Source organism: Tripterygium wilfordii, chromosome 15 (assembly GCF_013401445.1).
Source record: "Tripterygium wilfordii isolate XIE 37 chromosome 15, ASM1340144v1, whole genome shotgun sequence".
Classification (NCBI taxonomy): Eukaryota; Viridiplantae; Streptophyta; class Magnoliopsida; order Celastrales; family Celastraceae; genus Tripterygium; species Tripterygium wilfordii.
This window is the reverse complement of record NC_052246.1, coordinates 11,947,697-11,970,033: the sequence shown is the minus strand read 5'-3', so window position 1 is coordinate 11,970,033 and position 22,337 is coordinate 11,947,697. Positions and strand designations below refer to the sequence as shown.

Here is a 22,337-nt window from a genome sequence, read left to right as displayed (position 1 = left end):
ACATGTTAAGTCTTCCACTTTTAAGGAGTAACTAGTCATATGCCCGTGCTTCACGCGTTATTTGTTTACACTTAAAATTTTTAAAAATATTAATGTTATGTAATGTATTTTTAATATATATTAATTTTTATATTGACATTTATATAACGACATACATAAAGATGAATGATAAATTAAGTTGTTATACTATACAAATAATAAAATTAAACTTTGAAACGTGCCAATATATTATATATTATATTAGATATATAATATGAAATGACGCGGCAACATGAGAATGTTTTAAACCGGGTTGGATTTTAAGATTATCTCGCGATAGGATAACATTATTCCAGCCTTGGAATTGCAGAAAAGGAACCTAAGTACCTAACACGACCCGGAAACGAATACGAATACGGAATACCCTCACAGTTCACGGGTAGCTTTCGGACTCTCTTTTGGTGCTCTTGACTCTTCGTCGTCTTCCTCCTGCTCTGTTTCCCTCTCTCACACAGCGCTCCTTCACTGTTCACACACTGTGCCATCTCACCGTAGGAAATCTTTCTCTCTCGCGAGCTGCGACATTCCCCGTCATAGGTACTTTCTAGTTCCAGTCTTTTTGGATCATATATGGACTTTAATGTTTCAAATAAGACCATTCCTGCAGATTATGTAATCGTATCCTTCGTAATGTTTATTCGTTTCTTTTTAAGGCTTGTTGGTTGAGTGATTGTTTTTGGTTTTAGTTTTCTTGATCAGGCATTATGATGTGTAGGTTTTTCGTTTTTGGTTTGTTTATGATGGGTATTTTAGGTGCATTTTTTTGGCGTCTTTAATGTTGCTTAGAATTTTGCGTGGTTCACTAATTCCTTTTAATTTTTGGAAGGGAAGTTATTGTTTTGCGTTCAAAGTGATTTTAGGGTTCGGTGCTTGTGCTTTGGATCCAAGAAAGGTAGTGCTATCGGTTTGGAGATCCAAGTTCCATTGATGTCTGGTGCCAAGTATTTGGGTTTATTTGTGCTATATCAGTTCACGAAGCCGTGAATTATTTGGATATCTGTTGTATTGATACTTTCTATCAAGTCATATGTGCTTTTGTGGCTTTTCTAGTATGAGTTATTTTATTCTCCTAGCTGTCATTCTCGTTTCTTCTGACAATATGTTTATTTTTAACATTTAGCTCTTTTTTTTGGTTATTTTTTCTTTCCTGTGCCAGTGTCTCCCACTCCCTAATTCTTCTACTCTTGATGTCTGTGTCTCGTAGACTGGATAAGTAGGATGGTTATGATGCTGGAAATTTTGTCTAGATTTTGAACCCAATATCTTGAGGGTCTCATATAGCTTCTGGGCTTGATTTTATTGCAGTTTGTTATTGTATTTTAGGCATGTTGGTGTCTTGCTTCTTTTTTGAATCTTACACTTTTTTTTTGGTATTCTGTAATACCTAAAGAAGAGTAAATTTTTATTTCCAACTCAGTAGCATTGTGGCTTATTGTCCTCTTTGAATTACAATTTGCAAATGTGAACTAATAGTCTGCTACCTCTTTGCCTTGTTCTTATCTATGTGCTTGGAAATCATGCTGTTATTGATCATTTTGTTTGACATGTTAACCCAATATGTGTTGTGTGATCATGTCGATTGTTTATTCCTGCCCGCTTACTGGTATAACCTAGTGATTACATAGATTAACTATCTTAACTTTTAAATCATTTTGAAGGATGGACAATTTATGCTGTAGTAATAATTTGTGCGTTTATTTGTTTGCAGAATGGCCTTGCAAAATGAAACTAGACAAGCTACTCCAACTGCCCAGGTTGTTGGGAATGCTTTTGTTGAGCAGTATTATCATATTCTTCACCACTCTCCAGGGTTGGTTTACAAATTTTATCAGGATTCAAGTGTGGTAAGCCGGCCGGATCCCCATGGTGCAATGACATCAGTGACAACTATGCAAGTAAGAATCTTGGAAAGTCTTTTTAGTGTTGCTATTAATGCTATTTCTTTTCATTGACTCGGCTTAAAAATTTCAGCAGAACGCCCTGCATCCAGTGTTGCTTAGAACTTAGAATGGCTTGTTGAACAACTATAGATTTTTTGCTGGTTCACAAAATACTCAATTTTGAATGGCATGGATATTCTTCCCATGAAAATCTCATACAGTGCTTCCGTAGTCATTTACTGTATTCCATAGAAATTGTCAACTTCTTCTGTTGATCTATAGATTTTTGCTGCCTGTAAAACTCTTAAGGGGCTGAAGATATCTGTATTAATCTGATGCAGCAATCCCTAGGAGGTTGCATCTCAAATGTAGGCATCCAGTGTGATTGTAGCATCTTTTTATCTATCTAATCTTTCATGGTGGATTATTCAGGGGTCGGTGCAATGATTCTTTAAATATAATCGACATGGAGGTTTAGAATAATATCATACCATCACCAATAATTTTAAGTCTCTGCTCTTTGGGTCTATCTTTTTCTCAGTTTTATCTATTGTCAAAAGGAAATTTGGGGAAGTAGTGTCTAAAGATGTAATTTGTATATGCTTGTAATGCTTTCTTCTTCTAATTTTGGGGGAATTATTATATCTTCCTCTGACCTACAACATGTGAACACAATCATATATTTTGTAGATTTTATAGGGGAATCCTCTTATGTGATGTGAAGAGATAACTGTTATTATTCTTGCAACAGGGTATCAATGAGAAAATTCTTTCCTTGAATTACACGGACTTCAAGGCAGAGATAAAAACAGCTGATGCTCAGAAGTCTTATATGGAAGGTGTGACTGTGCTTGTAACTGGATGCTTAACTGGCAAGGATAACTTGAGACGGAAATTTGCGCAGTCCTTTTTTCTTGCCCCACAAGACAATGGTTTCTTTGTCCTGAATGATGTCTTTAGATATGTAGAAGATAGTGAACCTTTGGAGAGTCAACCAGTTAATCACACTGATAATTTTCATGCATTGCGCCCAATCTCAGGTCCGGGTAATTTCCAGTCATTAATTCTTTCAAAAATGTTTTTTTGTTATAGATTCATGTAGCTATCCCCAAATTGCTGGGAAGTGGGAACAAAGGCAATGATCATGGTGATGATGAATGTATTTGTCTTTCTATTATTTTCTGTTGGCAGACAATATTATTATCCTGCTCCTTTCACTTTAAATGTTCTTTATTTTTCAGGATATTGCGTCAAGTACTATACTACACATTTCTTTATCTTTTGCAGACCCTGTCTCTGTTCCTGATCCTCCTGCACCAGACCCAGCAACTTCTATTGTGTTTGAAGATATACATATTGCTGAGAAATCCTATGACCCATCTGAGCATGAGATACAAGTAGCTACTGAAGATGAGGCTGTCGTGGACTCCCAACCTGATTCAAATGGGAGTGACGTTGTTGTGGTTGTTGAATCTGCTTCAGCTCAAGAGGATGCTCCGAAGAAATCTTATGCTTCAATTGTGGGTTCATAGCTGATTATTCTTCAGTTTCAGGTACTTTTAACTTTCAAGGGAAGCATTCCTGAAGTTTTTTTAAAAAATTTTGTAGGTGAAAGTAGCCAAAGGGGGTTTGGGCACAACAAAAATTTATGTTCCTACTAATACTGCTAAAGTGGCTCCTAAGAAAGCAGAAAACCAGTCAGTGGTGCCCGTAGTACCTGCTCCAGAAGTTGAACCTTCCGCCCCGATTGAGTCTGATAATCCTGAAAGTAGCAATGCTCACGAGGACGGTATGGGTCATATTTCTTATACAATTCACTTATGGTTTTCCTTTCTTATATGTACATGTTGAAGGCATTTTATATTTACAGATTTTTCTCGTCAATGCTTGTGTGAAAGCAATGTACTGGAACTGCTAGTCATTGTGTGCACAACACATTTGCACTGTCCTTTTTCAGTTTTTATTTTTTAACCTGGGTATAAGATGGTTACTTTTCTAGTTACATTCTGCTTACAGTTGAGGATCACTCCATATATGTAAGAAATTTGCCCTTAAATATGACGGTTGCTCAAATGGAGGTAGAGTTTAAGAAATTTGGTCCAATCAAGGATGGAGGTGTCCAAGTCAGAAATAATAAGGTTTGCTTCTGAGATTTGGTGATTATTATTTTTGCAAGTAGTTTTTTTACTGGATAAAAAACTATTGAGTTTTTATTGATATGTGATGTTCTTTTTCTCAGACGGAGGGATACTGTTTCGGATTTGTTGAATTTCATTCTTTAAGTTCCATGAGTAATGCAATCCAGGTTTGCTCCTGCCTTCTTGTTTAACAATTTCAATGTCATCATATTCAATTTTCTTTTGCCTTGCAATAGGACTTTATGTGCCACTTTATTTTTGTCCATGATCCTTCAACAGCCATCAGACTTACTAGTCATTCTCCAAATAAACTGAATAAACCATCAAATTTTCTTTCTTCTTGGCCCTCAAGCCAGAGGGGGATAAATTTTCGTATTATTCATGCCTTTTTTGTTTTTAGTTAATGACTTTTGCTTATTCGCGTGATGAGTACCGTCTGGACAGCTAATTTTGTAGGTCCAATCTTGTCTATAAGGGAAATAAAACTCAGTTATGCTTGTCTCGAGCAAGTTTACAAGCCAATTTGAATTTTCATTGCCATGATTTGGATTATCGGTACTTTGATGAGGTCTACTCCATGGCTTATTCTTCAGATTCATACTGCTGCAGTGCATATTAGAGTTGTTTTCCTTTTTCTTTTTTTTTTTCATGCTTGCTTCAGGATGATGTGTGAAAGATATTTGGTATACATGATAACAAGCGATTATAGATTGGTTAGGAAGATTTCAGTTTGTATTGCATTGTGCAGCTGTTCAGCATGCTATTGTTGGATGGTCAACACACTCTTAGGTTCTTTTCAAATTTTATTGGGCTGAAAGACATTTAAGTAGAGCTAGTTCAAGCTTGCTTCAACTAAAAATCATATTCTTTCGTCTGAGAACTATTAGGTCAGCGGCGGTGGTCAATTGCTCTTTTGAGAGGAAAAAAAATAAAAAACCTAGCTAGTTGAATGTGAATATGGTAACCGAGTGTGAATGTGGGGAAATTGGGGATTTAGGCCGCTAGGGTTGAGATAAGTTAGTTGAATGGCTCAGGTTTTGAAACACAATAATTGAAATAGCAGAAATCAGGCCCTGCATTGTTGAAGAATTAGATGGAAATATAATAGAAAGACCGATGCTTAGGCATCAAACCATAGCTTCTAGACATCACAACTAAGAATTGATTATTTTAAAAAAAAATGTGTGTTTACGTTTATAGTCATGGACTCCGTTTCTAATCCAACAAGGATTTTCCTCCTAAATGGTACTTGAACTCCAGAAAGGAAGTTGATAAAATTATAACGTTCATTCATATTTGACTTAACAAAGTATCATAAGAAACTTAATACATTACACTTGTTATTAATTGTTTTGAATTTCCCGTATAACTTATCATCATCATCATATGAGCCTTTATCCCAAAAGTTTGGGGTGGACTAGATGAGTCTAAAAGAAAATCAACGGGAATCCACTACGTGTATTTTGTTTTCGCCATTCATTTTTTCTTGAGATCATACTTTCATCAATGCTCATGTCTTTTTAGGTCTTCCTCTTCATTTCCTACTATCTCCTATACAAATTCCTTCGATTCTCGTTACCGCCGCACCACTATCTCTAATGTTGTACATGCTCATACCATCTTAAACGATTTTTTCGCAATTTATCTTCTATTGGTGTTATTCCTACCTTAAATCTAATAATCTAATTTCTTATCCTCTCTTCACTCGTATGGCCACTTATCCAACGAAACATTCGCATTACTCCTACTTGCGTTTTTTTGGATATGTTGTCTCTTAATAGCAAACACTCCCATACATAGTCGTGGGTCGTATAGCTGACCTATACATGGTGTTAGCACTTATGACATTAATTATCTCCTTCCTTAGCACCAATTTAGCCATTAAGATATTGTCGCCGTTTTTTTTAATCTCTACATCTTTTAGTTCGTTATCTATCACTATACCAACTCTTTCTAATTCTATTTGTTCCAGTGTACCATAATTTGTAACCTGTGTTTTCAATCTCAAGATTTTTTGCACACCCATTTAGTCTCATGTAGAAACATTATGTTAACCTTACGTCTACTCATGGTGTCAACTAGTTTAGTTAATCTGCCTATACTTGACTCAATGTTCCAAGTATCTATCATAATCCTATAATCATGCCCTTGCTCATTTATCACTACAGCTGGGATCCGATGCAGTGCATTGGCGCATTGCTATTGAGGTATGCTTGTGCCAGCCCTTGCTCATTTATTGCTGCACCCGGGTCTCAATGCAAAGGTCACTAGTGTGGGTCCCCGCTCATATTGATAAGCAAAAAGTTATTGGCCTAGTGGTAGCCTACTCCTTATACTATCTCTATTGTGATGCTTCTTTTAGGATATCTGCCGAAATTGAATAAGCTAATATAATCTTTTCACTGGCACAGCTTTATAAGCCTTCCAGTGTTGCAGAAATCTAGACATGCCTTAGTTAGTTGCCATCACTTTTGTTTCTTTGAATGCTTCTGTAACCTTCATCAGATCCTTAATTGTTGAACCAACTGCCATTTAGTCTCTTGCATTGTATATGCTGTATGCATACATAAAAAAAAGCAGTGTTGAAAATCCTATGGATTATTATTCCCGGTGTGCTGCTTTAGGTAAGCCTGCCTTTTGTCTAGATATACCCTATTATTTTCAAATTTTGGTTGTTTCTGCTTCAAAACCAAACATGATGTGGACAGACAGGTTTGCCATTAGGGGCTTTTTCTATATGATATTCGTCAATCTGTGTCACCAAATTTGTGGTCAGTAACTAGTTATTGCACAACTTATTCTCATTATGTGCTTTTAGAGTTATGGTTTCAGAAATACTTGTTTACTTCTTTATTTCGTTCTTGTTTGCTTATATACTTTAGATTGTGCACTTTGCTGAAAATCCTATACCTATTAGTGTTAGGAATCGGCTCCTTTTTAAATTAGTAGTTTAGTACTCCTCCTTATTTTGTTCTTGTTTTAAGGAATTCCTAGGTGAGTTTTTTTTTTTTTATATTTTTTTTATGGGAATTGTGGAGTACTTTCTTTACAAAATTTGTGAACATTGAATGATAGTAATACCTCAAAATTGTCTTCAGTTGAGCTTTGGAGACGGTCAGTAGCAGCTCTTAGGCCTTTTGTTTTTGTTTGCATTTTTATTTCATCATTTGCTACTGATATTGTAATTACAGTTGGAATATGGTTGAGTATTCTTTCTTTTGCATGCAAATGGATTTTGATTGGTTGGTCAAGTTATCTTTTCTATCTTTTTCAACCTCCTAATGATTTTTTAAAGGTACCTCATTTAACCTGACCAACCAATTGAAGTCTAGGAAAAATTCACTTCCCCAATTAATGTGAGAATCATGTAGTTTTTTTGCTGAAATTTTGATTTTGATTCTCAGTATTTTCGGTTCTGGGCAAATTTGTGCAATGCTGTTTTACGATTAGTCCTGAGAGATTTTGTTTGTCAAGATATCATTGTCTGATTGTCGTTAGAGCTGTAGCTGCTATGCTATTCTAATGAGCATAATTGGTCTGTCGGAATGCTTATAAGTATTAGGTGTCCACTTATTTGAACTTGGTTTCCTTGTGTCTGTGTTGAAAGCATTATTGTCTTGCAGGCTTCCCCTATCAACATCGGCGGTCGTCAAGCTTTTGTGGAGAGAAAGAAAGCACGCACTCGAGGTGCGTTGAAAGTTGTGATTGATTTTGGCCTGTTTCTTCTTCATTTAGTTAAATTTAAAGAAAAGAATTCTATGTAAAATGTTAATTGGATGGAGAGAGGATTGTGATCAACTTGCACACAGTGGTTCACTGATGCGTCTTGCAACAAATTATTTCGTCTCAATTCATTTTGAATTCTTAATACAAAAGTCACAAAGCTGTTTCTGCTGGTGACTCTTGCAGGTGGTGGTGGTAGTGGAAGAGGTAGGTTCCCTTCAGGAAGGGGTGGGTTTCGAAATGACAGCTTCAGGGCACGTGGAATCTATGGTTCTACCCGCGGTTTTGGCTGGAGTGAGGTTGGAAACCGCAACGAATTTTCTGGCCGAGGCAGGGGCTTAGGTGGTCGCGGTGAAGGTTATCAGGGGAGAGGAAGAAGTGGTCGATCGAGTGCACCGAAGCTGAATACTACTACTACATGAAACATGGCATTTAGATTGCCCAGCGGCATTTTTTTTTGTCAATGCTTAGAACTTGACATTATTAATTGCTTCGTCAAATTCATAGGAAGTAAACTTTCGGATTCTGTCCAGGAACAATATTTGATGGGGGTATTTTTTTACAAAGAAAAAAAAATCTTTAATAGAATTTTTGGTAGGCTGGATTTTTCACTTGGGTACATTCAAGTTTGCTGATTTTTCTGGTCTCTCCAACTTATTAGGAATCATTCGGTGTTATTGCACAGTGTGTCATTGAAAGTAGTAATAGGATGGATGATATATTTAATTAGGCCAGCCCTTTAGCATGCAAATGGGATCTTAATTGATTGTTTAGGTGATCTTCGACCTCCTAATGATTTTTTTGTATGTTTCCTTGAAGACTTGTGCTTTAATTTTTTGAAATATTGGGTAGATTTTGATTGCAATTTCACTCTCTTGAACAATATGCTACCTCTGTCTATTGATTATCACATCACAAACTCATGCCCGGTGCTTTCTTCTTCGTCCCGACCAGCTAAAGCTAACGTTCCATTTAAGAGCGTTTTCAAGGATAGAATCTCCTCGTCGAATATAATATGTATGTTTCATGAGCTGATCTGAGCAGCTGTCCCAGTAGCACGTGGGTTTAGAGCTAGACATAGGTTCAGAGCCAGACCAACTACTCGAGCGCTTACAAGATTTCTTTTTTCTTTTACATCCATAGCAATTCAAAACGCGCTGCCCTGTTTTAATCGGGTTTATCCAGATAATAATTTGTATAGTTTGCACGGTCTCATCAGGTGATGTCCTATGTTTGTCCTTTTCTTTTGATGTAATTTTTATATTGTGAGATGTAATTCGTCTTTATGAAGGTTGAGAGTGTTATTGGATCTCAAATTATCTTACTTATTTTATTGGGTTATTGAATACATTTTATCACGTTTAAAAAAAAACAACTTGATGATTTTAAAAAATATATATAAATAGATTAAAATAATTGAATAATAAATATTCTGACACGACGCATGCGTAGGACAGTCTTGTATAACTTTATTTGACGACACGTCTACGTCTAAAATCCCCACTTGATAGCCTTTTGCTTTGCTGATGAGCTGTGTCTCTGAACAAGGACCTGACACGTGTACGTATATACGTGGCGTTAACTGGATCATTGAACAGAATAGTACTCCGAAAAGGCACTGGTATGGGTCCCACTCTGCTTTGATTTTTTTTTTTTTTGCGTGTTCCACGGAGATTCCTTCCACCCATCGTTATCACCATATCTCTTTGAGATCCAGTTTGACTTGATGCGTTCTCAACCGTTCGATGTGATTAAAAAAGTGCACTTTTTTGTAGGCTGTTGACCTGGCGATAGGAAAATAATCGTATTGCTTTATTTCAAGTCAAAAGATTCGGTTCGGTTTGGTTGGTTATTAATTCTATTATAAAAAGGTAAATACAATTGGAATTTGATAATTTAAGTCTAGATTTATTTTATTTTTAATCTTTTTTTACATAATAAGTTCCATTAGCTCTTTGTTGTGACATGTTAAAGGTCGTTTAATTTATTAGAGTTCCTTTTTAAAATAATACCGTTCCCAAATTTGAGTCTTCACATTTACATTTTAAAATATGTTAATGTAGTCGTAAAGAATAAGAAAATCCAGATATCGAAGATTTTATGCTTATTTTTTAAAAAATACAATTTAAAATTACACTCTTACGAATAAAATTTTATCATAAATAATTATATATATATATATATACTCAGATATTGATTCTTCAATTCTCTCTCTTTCAGTTGAGTGAAAAATACACAAAAAAAAAAGGTTTCTTCTTTGAAGAAGTTTCTTATTCAATTATCATATTTTTATTATAAAAACAATTATGAAAGGCAAGTTGGGCCTAGAATGGGCCCTTATTCAAAGCGTGCTAGTGGCACAATTATGCGTTTTGATTAGTATCTCAACATTCAACCGAATCCCTAGGTAATCTCGCCACGTGTTTTCGCCACCTTTCCATAGAATGGGAGAACAACTCTAATTAGAGTTTAAGAATTATAAATTAGTGATTAAAATTAAAATTTTATGACTTAATTTTTAGTGTTTAGGGTTTGAGATTTATAGTTTAATTTTTTTTTTTGAAAATCTACTATATTCTAACATATTATGAACACCAAAATTTTAGATCACACATTTTAATTTGTGATTTAATATAATTTGGAGATAATTGGATATAAAATGGATTAGGGGGCTCCGCAATTAGTTTCAAATTATAGAGTCTACAATTGAAATCCAATGGTTTGAGACATGTATCACATCATATCGCATTTTTATTTTTTTATTTTTAAAATTTGTATAACTTTTTCTTCACCATTAGATATAAATTGTAGACTCCAGGAATTACGGAGCCCTCAAATCCATATAAAATTGGAAATAGGAATTGAAGCCCCCATCCCCCTTCGATTATCTCATCCAAATTGGTTCCAATAAGAGCAAGACACGTAGACATTTGTGGAAATTACGTTACAATTGATGTGAGGTATATATATATATATTCTATAGTATTGGTGTTGCATTGTCACCATCCTGTCTCCCTAGACGGCATAAGCTCATGCCCACTTGTGCCACCCCTGACCCCCTCCATTTATGTTACAACTAGATTACTTGTTTTTCATTTCTTTCTCAACAACTTGCATGTTGCATATATTACAAGTAATACACACACACAACCTTTGTATGTATTCTTAACAGTCCAAATAGGAGCTGAGGAGGCAGGAATTTCATAAGTGCAATTAAGAGTAAGTTTAAGATACATGCAATCAATAATTTAAGATCCCCAATGGCATAGAAATCAACTTGATTAGGATGGAGCATTTCTTTGTAAAAGTTCGTGAGTTGGATTCTTATTGAATCTCGTTATTTCGTTGATATTTTTGAAGCTAACGTTAGTTTATATTTGATAATTTTATCATAGATTAATGTTTGAGACCCCCAAAAAATGACCCTTAAAAGTTTCCAATTTAATGTGGAGTGTTGGATGTAAAATGGGTCCTACATATGTGTTTTTTATTAATGGTCATTTTAATGTCACATAGATTTAGGGAACTTTTAGGAGTTTTTAGTATTATCATTTTTTATCATACGTATTTTTAAAGTTTGGAAAGAGAAGAAACTGAGAATGGTTGTAGAGGATCATATCCACAAAAATAATAAAGTATGGAAAGAGAAGATTAGACTGGAAGAGAGCGAGTCAGTCCGTCGCGGCATAACGATTAACGAGGCAGAAATCCAGGGGACACGTGGTTGTGTTAGAGAATCCCGATTTCATCGGACGACACGTGTACTTTTGGAAGCCAATGTAAAAGAGACAGCAAAGGAGACGCTTGTTTGGCGTCTCCTTGGAATCTGCTACTTCTCTCCACGTGTCTTCGTTCCAGGTCCTCTTCATGTCCTCCACGTGTCAACTCTCCCTTACGTCTTCCCCATTATCTGTACTTGCAGGGCATTTTCGTCATTCCGATAAGGTCCTCTCCGAACAATCCCATTTGCCGTTCGCGGCTAAGAAGTACATATTTTTCCTATATTTATTTTCCTCTCACTGTCCATCATTTTTTTTTTCTTATGATTCTCTTTCAATTATGTTCTCAATTTTCTGGATGCTGTATTAAGGTGTTACCAATGGAAAAAGCAGGAACTTTTAGTGCATTTCTGCTTTGTTCTTCTTGGGATTTCAATCCATAGTCGTGATTTGATTCCAATATCTTTTTTGTCTCGCTCATTTGAATTCCTTTTTGGAATTCTTTAGTCCTAAAATTAGTTTCCCTCATCTGGGTATTTCTGTATTTTGTGGAATCTCCTCCGTTTTTTGTCAATGGCACAAGCTGAGGAATCAAAAACAAGTGACTCTCACCATTTGCCCATCCAAATGTCCAATCTTTCCAGAGATCTCTTGCACAGATTTATATCTGAAAGCCAATTTCCTCGCAAATTCCGAGAACCGAACTTGGAAGGGGAGGAAGATGAAGCAGAAGAAGATAATGAAGATATCGAGCTAAGCCTAGGCCTCTCATTAAATGGTCGCTTTGGGGTTGACCCAAAAAGAGCAAAAAGGCTGAACAGGTCATCTTCCATCCCAGATTTTGTTGTTAACAATGAAAGTAGTAGTGGACGTGTGATGCCTGTTGTGGGTCGTGGTGATCTCGTTAGGACTTGTTCTTTGCCTACAGAGACAGAGGAGGATTGGAGGAAGAGAAAGGAAATGCAGACACTGAGGAGAATGGAGGCTAAGCGGAAGAGATCAGAGAAGCAAAGGAGCTGGAAAGACAAGGCTTTGTGTGCTTCAATCTTTGGTTCTGGTGCCAGAGTGCGTAATGGTTTTGAATTGAAAGGAGAAAAAGATAGTTCTTCGAGTGGTGCCTGCATAGGAGGGCTTTTACCACCAGCAGCACCATTATCACAGGGGTCAGGTGGATCACGAGGGAGTGGGTCCTCTGGGATCTCAGATTTTGATAGCCTACCGGCTCAAGGTAATTACCATTTTCAGTCGAATTTTTATATTCATTTTAGGATGGTTTTTGATCTGGGTTTATTTATGTGATTGGTTTAGAAGAGTAGATGATGTTCTGTTTCTACAGTTCTACTTGATTGTTGATGTTTTAACTTTTAACTAGTCTATCTGTTTGCTAGTCTAATGTAGTTTTGTGTATTGATGATGGTTCGTTCAAGATTTGTTTTTTGCGCTGAAATAAATGAGGTTAGAAGAGTAGAAATGCCATCCTCTTGGGTCAATCACTAATCACACCTAATTAAGATGATGATGGTTTTTCGTCTCTCTTGCCCCCTCTGTTTGTTGCAATGACCACACTTTTCACCTCGTGGTCTGTGGTAAATGCTCCTTAGCTTTACTGGCAGGACTTCATGCCTTTCATGAATGCTAGCCTTCTTATAATGAGCTTGCCTTCAGTCATACGTGTGTCCGGAAGTGGTAGAAATCTTATACATTGTCCATTTTTGTTTTTGTCTTTTTCACCTCTATTGCACTGCCGAGATTTACGAGTGATTTTCTCATGTTGGTCGTTGTAAATAGAATTAGAAGCTGCAGATAATTGATGTGTAATTGACTTTATCTTCAGTAGTGAAGTCGGTCTAAAATATAGATGAGTTTTCTTTGTTACATGGTCTTCAGTCTTCTTAACGTAAAAGTAAACACCACCACCTGTGCACAAGCCTCTCATCCACTGCAGGGTCGGAAACATGTAGGATGTAGTTTATGAACCAATGTAGCTTATGACCATTGCAATAGTTATCCTCCAAAAAGCCATATAGTTTATGAACCAATGTAGTTTGACCAGTGGAACAGAAGTAGTCATGGAAGCAAAGTACTGGCTGGATGCATCCACTGCTCATTCGTATGTGGACGACAACTAAAAGCCCACAGCCTCCTCTTTTGCCCTTCCTCCCAAACTTAATTGAGCAACTTAAATGTATACGGACTTGAACTTCACATTTTATTTTACATAGATAGGTGTCCAGAAATTAAGTAACTCTTTTATTGGAAAAAAATTGTTCAAATTTTTATTGCTTCATGTCTTGCAGATGCTACACCTTATTTTTCTAAACACAAGCTTTTGTATTTGAACTGGCAAAATATGAAGTGGTTACGAAAAATGTTTCCGTAATTAGGTTACTGTACTCCTCCATCTCTGTAGGAGTTAATTGTTCAAAAAATGTGTTGTGTGTTGTTTGTAGCCAAGGTTTGGGTTTGATTAATGTGGATTTGAAGTACCCTATTTACTAATGGTATGTTTTTTCTTTGGTGAGCTACATCTTCGGTCCTTGATTTGAAAGAGCAAACCACCTATCTCTATAGCATAGGGTACATAAAATCTTCTTGTGATCAAGATGAACACAATCTGAAAACTTCGAATAGAATGAACAGAATTTTGTCGTCAATCAAGAACATAAACAGATTCCTCAAACTTTGAAAGTTTCCGTGCACATTAATTATGGCCAAAATTAGTACGCATGTTTGAACCGGTATGTTTACAGAAGTGTAGACTGACAACATTTTGTTTTTGATGGATTGGAATCAAGATTCAAATGGGGAAGAAGAAACATAGATGGTGGTTATGGTTTTGTATATTTGAATTTCTCTTGGCCAGTAGTTTACCGAATTTAGGAGAGTTAGGCCTTTGGGAAACAGTATCTGCTATTTATGTTATTTTTCTCTTCCTCCCATTCCCCTCTCCGTATCTTTATTTGTCGTTTCCATGCATGGATAGATGATGCATAGAGAATTATTCGGAGTTTTTTTTAACAAGAAGGTAATACTTCGAAATTGCAACTTGTTCTGACCAACACTTTCCATGCTTGCATTAAAACATTCCCTTTTTCAAGTTAAAAGTAAAAAGAAAAACTCTCAGTTGTGTTTTTGACTTCTCTGGGCCTTGTGCTAATACCTTTTGGGGGATGTTGTTCTGCTACATCAAGATGTTTTTCTCTCCTCTGTATTGCCAGTGTGCGGATAATGATATCTTTACTTCTCTCAATTTTCTCCCTCCACTAAAGTGCAGGGATGAATAAGTGCACAGAAGCCAGAAGCCCTGCTAGTGTCCAGTCTTTGCCTGAGTGCGAGAAGAAACCATTAGTCACCAATGGATCAATAACTACACAAAAGTCAGGAAACTTTTCCGCAGTTTCGGCGGAGATTAAACCTACTAAACCAACAGTTGGTGACGAGGGAACTAACGACATGACGAGGAATGTGTTGGAAGATATGCCCTGTGTGACTACAAAGGGAGATGGGCCCGACGGAAAAAGGATCGAAGGGTTTCTCTACAGATATAGGAAAGGTGAAGAGGTGAGAATAGTATGCGTCTGCCATGGCAGCTTCCTCACCCCGGCCGAGTTCATAAAGCATGCTGGTGGTGGTGATGTCGCTAACCCCCTCAAGCACATAGTTGTCAACCCCACTTCCCTTTTGTGATATGAACTCTCTTGTTAAGCCTTCAAAACCCGCTTGCCGGCCAGAGAAGGAAGAAAATTGGCTAGGTTGATGAGATGTTCTTTTTTCAATTTTTGTGAACCAAGAACTTGTGTTGTACTCGGTGCATGAACTCTCTTGCCAAACGGTGAGAAATGCTTACAAAACAAACAAGATGCTTCCAAATGGGGCATCTTTTTCTTATTTCCAGAGTAATTTATATTTCTCCAAGCTTTCATTGCTATATCGTTAATGGCTTGGAGATGTTTTGTAATCAACCATTGATTTCAAATGGAAACTAATTTTGGATTGGAGAGTGGTTGCACTTGCTTTCTTGTTGGGCTGAATAAACCATTTTGGCAGGATTTCTCATTCTTTCCTGTGCATACTACTATACTTTTCTCCGTTCTGTTCTACTGAGGAACTTTCTATTTGAATGATGCAGAATCCCAACATATATTATTATGAAATAACTTGTATTCATCACATATAAAATACTGCACTTTTGACACTACTAACTACTAAGGGAATTATCTCCACTCTTAAAAGGCTTTATTAAACAACAAATGCATATGAGATACAAGTATAGGACGTGGGTAATGATAAATATCTGCATTCTTCTGCAGATTCTGAGATACACTTCCTAATCGGGTTAAAATCATCGAAAAATGGGGGGAAAGTAATATGACAATTTACACGCGGGAGTAACAACAGATTAGAACTCTACCTAAAGGGTATTACCCCAAAATAACAACTCAGAGAGAGAGATTACAAATGGGGCTGTACCTTCTAAATTTACATGTTAATCAACAAAAGCATTAACAAGTCACTAACATGAAGGGGGTTGCAGTTGCTTCAGCCGTCGAATGACCTGCTTCATTGCTGGCCTTGTGGATAGATTGTCAACAGTACACACAACTGCTAAGTGTAAAACTTCTACCAAATCGTCATGGGGACCTGCATCCCATAATCCTGCATTGAAAAAATCCTTGGCCTGCCCTTGTCGCAATAGCATGTGGGCCCATTGAACAATGTTGAAACCATTCCCATAAGACGAGAATGATGGATCTACGGCTTTCTTGTCGGAAAGCAATTCAAGAAGGACCACCCCATAACTATAAACATCAGCCTTATCAGAGACACGACAAGTCATTGCATACTCAGGAGCAACATACCCAAAAGTTCCAGCCACACCTGTAGTGGCATGGGTTTCTGAAGTTCCCAACAGCCTGGCCAGACCAAAGTCAGATAAATAAGCATTGAAATCATCATCTAACAGGATATTACTAGGCTTCACATCACGGTGGAGGACACGAGGCACACATTGATCATGCAAGTAGGCAAGTGCAAGGGCAATGTCTAAAGCAATCTTGTGAAGTATCCTCCAATCCACAGCCCTTGTAGACCGTTCCTGGATGAATTTTTCCAAGTTACCACCCGGCAGGTAGTTATATATGAGGAACATCTCTGTTTCACTTGCATGATAACCAATTAAAGTAACTAGATTTGAGTGGTGGAGGCTTCCAAGGGTTCTGATTTCGGCATCAAATTGAAGAACCCCCTGAAATCTTCCGACTGAAAGTCGCTTGATTGCCACTAGGACTCCAGGAGAGATCTCTGCCTTGTAGGTTGAACCAAAACCTCCATTTCCTATGCAGTTGCTTGCATTAAAACTCCCCGTGGCACGTACAACAACATCAAAGGTCAAGGGAACCCCTATATCTGTAAAAATAATCACTTCCTTTTTGGTTGATCCCATAACTCTGGACTTGGGATTCCACTTTCTCGTGTAGAAGAACAGAACAATTAAAGCAAAAAGAACAGAAACAATGGCTGATGCTGAGGCGATGGATGCTATCTCAATCGAAGTAAAACCATTAATCCCACTTCCCCGGGTTGGACTTGGTGGTGAAGCAGCATAACTTTGTGACTCACCAGCCCTACCCTGTTGATCTGTAGATGGTACTGCAAGGGAAAACATGTGGCAAGGGTGCAGATAAGGATTTCCCAGAACACTACTGCACTTCATCAAATTATCACTTGATGGTAGCGGCCCAGACAAGTTATTGAAGGACACATTGAAGGCTGAAAGTGCTGTCACATTTGCCAATCCGGAGGGAATTGGCCCAGAGAGCTTGTTATCATTGAGTAGAAGAACAGTCAGGTTTCTCAAGTGCACAAGATCTAAAGGAATCTCACCAGAAAGAGAGTTTGAAGAGAGATCCAAAAATTCAAGCCAGTGCAACTGCCCCAAGCTGGAAGGGATGGAGCCAGTCAGGCTATTACCAGACAAAGAAAGAAACTTCAGACCACTTAATTGGCTAAGACTAGTCGGAATGTGACCTGTCAAAGGGTTCCAACTCAAGTTAAGACCAGTAAGAGATAACAACTCCCCAAAACTTGGAGGAATTGGCCCACTAATTTGATTCCTGGATGCATCTAAAAGTTTGAGAGGCCTGCACATTGTACCAATATCCACTGGAATCTGGCCAGACATTATGTTGTTACTGACATTAACAATCATGGCATAGAGTCCATCGCATTTCTCAAACAAACTCCCAGGAAATGGTCCGCTCAGATTGTTTTCTCCGGCGAGAAAAACATAACTAGTTTGCTTTCCTAATCTTTCAGGTGCAATTGGTGCAGACTGGAGAGTACCAGTAAAGTTGTTGCCCCCAAAATCATGAAAAACTGCAATGCCACCACCTCCTTGAGTTAATGTCACAGAGCTTAGAACCTCAGCTCTCTTGTTGAAGAAGTATAGATATGCAGATGATGGACTATCCATGTTCCAGGAAGGAAGAGGTGGACAAGGACTATTGTTAAAACCAGGAATTGAACCTGACAAAGCATTTCCACTAACATCAAACATAGTCATGCAAGGCACGGCAAGTTGCGGATCCAGCGCCCCTGTAAACCTATTTGAGCTCATATCAAGAAAATGCAGCTTCTTGCACTTACTAAGTCCATAAGGAATTTCACCCTTAAAAAAATTATCAGCCAAATTGATCATCTCCAAGTTGTCACACATACCCCAATCACTTGGTAACCTTCCCTCAAGAGTTGATCTTCGTGCCCACAACATCCTAAGCTTCGGAAGACTTGTAATTTGAGAAGGAAGTTCACCTAGGAAAAAATTAAAATCATCACCATTTGATGCCATTGAGTCCCCTCCTTTTGAACTATTAGCATTTAGAAACAGGTCAAGAGCATTCGACAGCACAAGTATAGACAACTCAGAGCAATTTCCAAGCTCCCGGGGTACTGCCCCACTAAGACTATTTCTGGATACATCCAGCACTTGAAGCCTCTGAAGCATACCAAGTTCCATTGGAATAACCTCTTCAAACATATTCGAATACAACAAAAGCGTCTGGAGGTCCCTACAATTCCCCAAACTTCGGGGAATTCTACCAACCAGCAAATTCTCAGACAAATCCAAGTGCTCAAGCTTCCCACAACCCTCTCCGATCTCAGATGGCAGTGACCCACCAAGATGATTAAATGACAAAGAAACCCTTTTGAAACCATTAACAAAGCCAGGAACAGTTCCATTGAGGCGATTACCAGCCAAATTTAAGATCTCTAAATTGACAAAATTAGAAAGCGAGCCTGGTATCTCCCCCTCAATCTTGTTGAACCCCAAATTCAGAAACCTCAGCTTTTGCAACCCAACAAATGAAACCGGTATCGACCCACTAAAAAAATTTCCCTCTAAATCAAAAACTTCTAACTTTTCCATGCCCCAAATTTCACGTGGAATCTCACCATGGAAACCGTTAAACGGTAACGACAACACCCTGAGCTCTGTTAAGTTCCCGATCACAGGCAACAGCTTGCCCACTAAAATTCCTTTACTACCCCAACAGTATCTCCTAATTCCAAGTGCATACAGTGGAAAAGAAGTAGGATCAGAGCAAGAGTACTCATTGTGATCAGTATTACCTCTACCACTGCCGCTCCCCGTAATGTTGAGTGAGACGACCCGAAAATTGGCGTCGCAGGAAACTCCGACCCAAGAGCAGTGATTTGGGATTATCTGATTCCAACTCGAAAGCAGGCCAGCTGAGTCAGTGACTGAGTTCTTGAACTGAAGCAGCACGGATTTGTCGGAGTCGGCCATGACAAAGATGCCGTCTTGAGTAAGCGAGAGAAGCCAAAACAAAGAGAGTAGCTTTACAAAAGTGCCCCACTTGATCACCGAAGAGGAAGAACCCATTCCGAAACCCCGTGAAGGGTCTCCGAAACTGTAAAAACTAAGCCGTAATCCCCTTCTCTTGTCGTTGGATTTCTAGACCGAGAAAAAGAGGGGGGTTTTTTACTGTCAGTTTGTAAACCCTAACCCTAATTTCTTGGTCCTTGTAGTGAGAGAGAAAACAAGAAATGGTGGAGAAAAACAGAGGAAAAGATTCAAACAATGTTATTTTGTAGAATACGCGTAATTCTTTTCTTTTCTTTTCTCTTTTCCTTTTGTTTTCCTTTCCTTTCTAATTTTCATTTGTTTTGTTACGTTTTTTTTTTCAATTTTTATAATCCTGTCGTAGTCGGGTAGAGGGTCCCACCGGTGGAAAGTGGGTCCCACGTGCGGTCAATAAATGCCATCAGCCCCGTCACATAGACTCCACGGTGGTTGAGCTTAGGAAGATTCCTCAAAAATGAACTCGTGGTTTTGAAAGATTAAAGGGGGCCCACATGGGGTGTCCTTCCAGAAGGCGAGGAGGGCCCAACTCTTTTTTCGTGTTTTCTCTTCCAAAGTTAAAAGGCTTGAGAGGCCCATGGGGTCCAGTTAGAGCGGGCCCACATGGTCCATTACAATTTACAAGTTTTTTAATTTTTTAATTTTACAAGTTTTTTTTTTTTAAAAAAGGCCAAAGACCTAATTGTATTCATTAGGCCCATAGACACTAGAGTCACCATAAAGATGAATTACGTCTGAGAATTTCACACAGAAACTTCACTACAGCGACAAAACACAAGATTTCAAATGATGTCGAGATATACTTAAGTAGACTAAATAAACAAACATAAAAAAAAAAAATAAAAAAAATGAGCAAAGTAGTCTGGAAATTTGAGCAATCCTCTAAGAAAAGAAAATCTGGAAGTGGATCTAGATCTAGATCTATAACCAAATCCATTAAAATCATGTATATCGATACTTGAATTTGAATATTGAAATTCAGAACGTGCTAATGAATCTTCAATCATACACAGTTCTTGAAATCAAGTGATCTCTCAAACGAAAATTCAGAGGAAAATCCCACCATTTGTGCATATTAGTGAAACAAACAACCAAAGAAAGGTACTAAAAAAACACTAGGGAGAAGAGGAGTTGGTGGAAGAGAGTATCGATTTCTTCCCTCCAAACTTGAAAGACGAGAGGGCGGATAGTTTTAGAGAGAAGTCAAAGAAAAAAGTTGGAAGAGAAGTCGCCTTACAAGTTTGAACAAGTTTAATAGTTAAAAGTTGACTGATTTCAACCATTTTCATGGTCAAAATTTTCATATATTTGTTGATTTTGAATAACACTTGGTCAATTCATTTTGTCTAATTTTTACTTTGCTTCATCTTCTCTATTGGGTGATACCTCCTAGGCTTGTCGAATTAGGGGATCCAAGTATATTTCCCTTTAGACTAGAGCACTTGTATTAGAGTCTCCTAAAAAAAATTTATTTTACGGTTTTACCTAATCAAATACGACTCATTTATATTCACAAAATAATTATATCAATATCTCAATCATAAATCTATGCAACATTACAAGATAAATTTAACCATTTTTTGGTGATAAAGGAGCCACCGCCCAATCCAGCATGCCTTTTGGATAACTAAGTATGCGTAAATCTCATGTCGCCAAAACAATCTGCACCATACTGATGACAGGTAAGACTAGACCGAAACTCATGCTGAAGAAATGATGCTCCGAACTCATTCCCGGAAGTAGGCAAGCCCACAGATCATACCAGAAAACTCTAGAAAAATACTTTTAACTGATTCGAACTCCCAACCTTAATGGTATCCGCCTTAAATTCATAGATATAACCAACCGAGCTATTATTCCGTGGTTAGTAATAATATAGACAGATGATCAAGAGTGAGACGCAAAATACTATAACATGTTTATTGATCTTTTTGGTCACCACGTTCAATCTATGAAGTTTTAGCATTTGGGGTTCGTCACAATCTCTTTTTACTGTACAGATTTCCATTATCTTTAATGATACGATAATATTTCATGTGCTCTGTAATTACATCATTGTGACGAACCAATGACGTCATCCGGCTGCGTAATGTTGTTATATTTTATTCACTTATAATTAATTACAAATTAAATTAATATTGAACATAATCTGCTCAATTATTTAATTATAGAGATCAGAAAGAATACACTGTTGCGGCTTTAATTGTGCCATGTGAGGGTGTGGTGGGAACCTTTTTTTTTTTTAAAAGATAAATTTAACCCCTTTTTTTGGTGATAAGGAGAAGGAACCACCACCCACCCAGCGGGCCAGGATAATATTTTAACAATGAGTGTGCGTAAATCTTGGACTGTCAGAATAGTCCGTATCATGTTAATAACAGGTAAGGCTGAAACGAAATTCATATGGATTAATACCATTTTTGCACACCGAAAGATAATCAGTGTTTCAATTTGCACATCGTTGTTTAAAATGTTTCAATTTGGTCACCCAATAATAAAATTGTTTCAAAGGTAGATTTTTTCACTTTGGGGCAGTCAAATTGCACATGTGGCAATCAATATTTGAGCAGTCAACGTGTCACATGTGCAGTTTGACTGTTCCAAAGTGAGAAAATCTACCCGAGAGACCAAGTTGAAACAATTTTATTATTGGGTGACCAAATTGAAACATTTTAAATAAAGGTGTACAAATTTAAACACTGACTATCTTTCGGTGTGCAAAAGTGGTATTAATCCAAATTCATGCTGAAGAAATGAAGCTCTGAACCTATTCCCGGAAGTGGGCATGTCCATGGATCGGAACCAGAAAATCTCAAGGAAATACTCTTAGTTGGTTCAAACTCCCGACCTTAGCATCATCCGCCTTAAGCTCTCAGAGATATAACCAACCGAGCTATTGTTGCGTGGCTAGTAATAATGTAGACAGATGATCAAGAAAGACACCAAAATTCTATGA

At 37.5% G+C, this 22,337-nt stretch overlaps 3 protein-coding genes across 4 annotated transcripts; 2 read left to right on the top strand and 1 right to left on the bottom strand.

The window, feature by feature from the left end:
- Positions 1–383: 383 nt before the first annotated feature.
- Positions 384–8,573, top strand: LOC120015903 (nuclear transport factor 2-like). Of its 2 annotated transcripts, none has more exons than XM_038868402.1 (9): positions 384–576; positions 1,748–1,934; positions 2,671–2,965; positions 3,207–3,439; positions 3,528–3,708; positions 3,936–4,057; positions 4,159–4,224; positions 7,681–7,744; positions 7,967–8,573. In XM_038868402.1, the coding sequence occupies exons 2-9, from the start codon at positions 1,749–1,751 to the stop codon at positions 8,200–8,202; spliced, it is 1,383 nt and encodes a 460-aa protein (XP_038724330.1). In that variant the 5' UTR covers positions 384–576; position 1,748; the 3' UTR covers positions 8,203–8,573. The 2 variants fall into 2 exon arrangements, with proteins under 2 accessions (XP_038724330.1, XP_038724331.1); XM_038868403.1 differs by having other exon boundaries at positions 385–576; positions 2,671–2,959.
- Positions 8,574–11,777: 3,204 nt separating this feature from the next.
- LOC120016538 (ninja-family protein AFP3-like) lies at positions 11,778–15,558 on the top strand. The gene is made up of 2 exons (XM_038869362.1): positions 11,778–12,727; positions 14,774–15,558. Exons 1-2 carry the CDS (start codon positions 12,073–12,075, stop codon positions 15,184–15,186), a joined length of 1,068 nt encoding a protein of 355 aa, XP_038725290.1. The 5' UTR covers positions 11,778–12,072; the 3' UTR covers positions 15,187–15,558.
- A 155-nt stretch (positions 15,559–15,713) lies between these two features.
- Positions 15,714–19,604, bottom strand: LOC120016537 (LRR receptor-like serine/threonine-protein kinase RPK2). Its single transcript, XM_038869361.1, has one exon. The coding sequence runs from the start codon at positions 19,400–19,402 to the stop codon at positions 16,013–16,015; it is 3,390 nt and encodes a 1,129-aa protein (XP_038725289.1). The 5' UTR covers positions 19,403–19,604; the 3' UTR covers positions 15,714–16,012.
- Positions 19,605–22,337: the final 2,733 nt, after the last annotated feature.

Coding starts and splice junctions, on each gene's coding strand:
- LOC120016538 (XM_038869362.1), top strand. CDS start 12,073: ATGGCACAAGCTGAGGAATCAAAAACAAGTGACTCTCACCATTTGCCC. Junction 12,728..14,773: donor TGATAGCCTACCGGCTCAAG/GTAATTACCATT, acceptor ACTAAAGTGCAG/GGATGAATAAGTGCACAGAA.
- LOC120015903 (XM_038868402.1), top strand. CDS start 1,749: ATGGCCTTGCAAAATGAAACTAGACAAGCTACTCCAACTGCCCAGGTT. Junction 4,058..4,158: donor TCCAAGTCAGAAATAATAAG/GTTTGCTTCTGA, acceptor TCTTTTTCTCAG/ACGGAGGGATACTGTTTCGG. Junction 4,225..7,680: donor CCATGAGTAATGCAATCCAG/GTTTGCTCCTGC, acceptor ATTGTCTTGCAG/GCTTCCCCTATCAACATCGG.
- LOC120016537 (XM_038869361.1), bottom strand. CDS start 19,402: ATGGGTTCTTCCTCTTCGGTGATCAAGTGGGGCACTTTTGTAAAGCTA.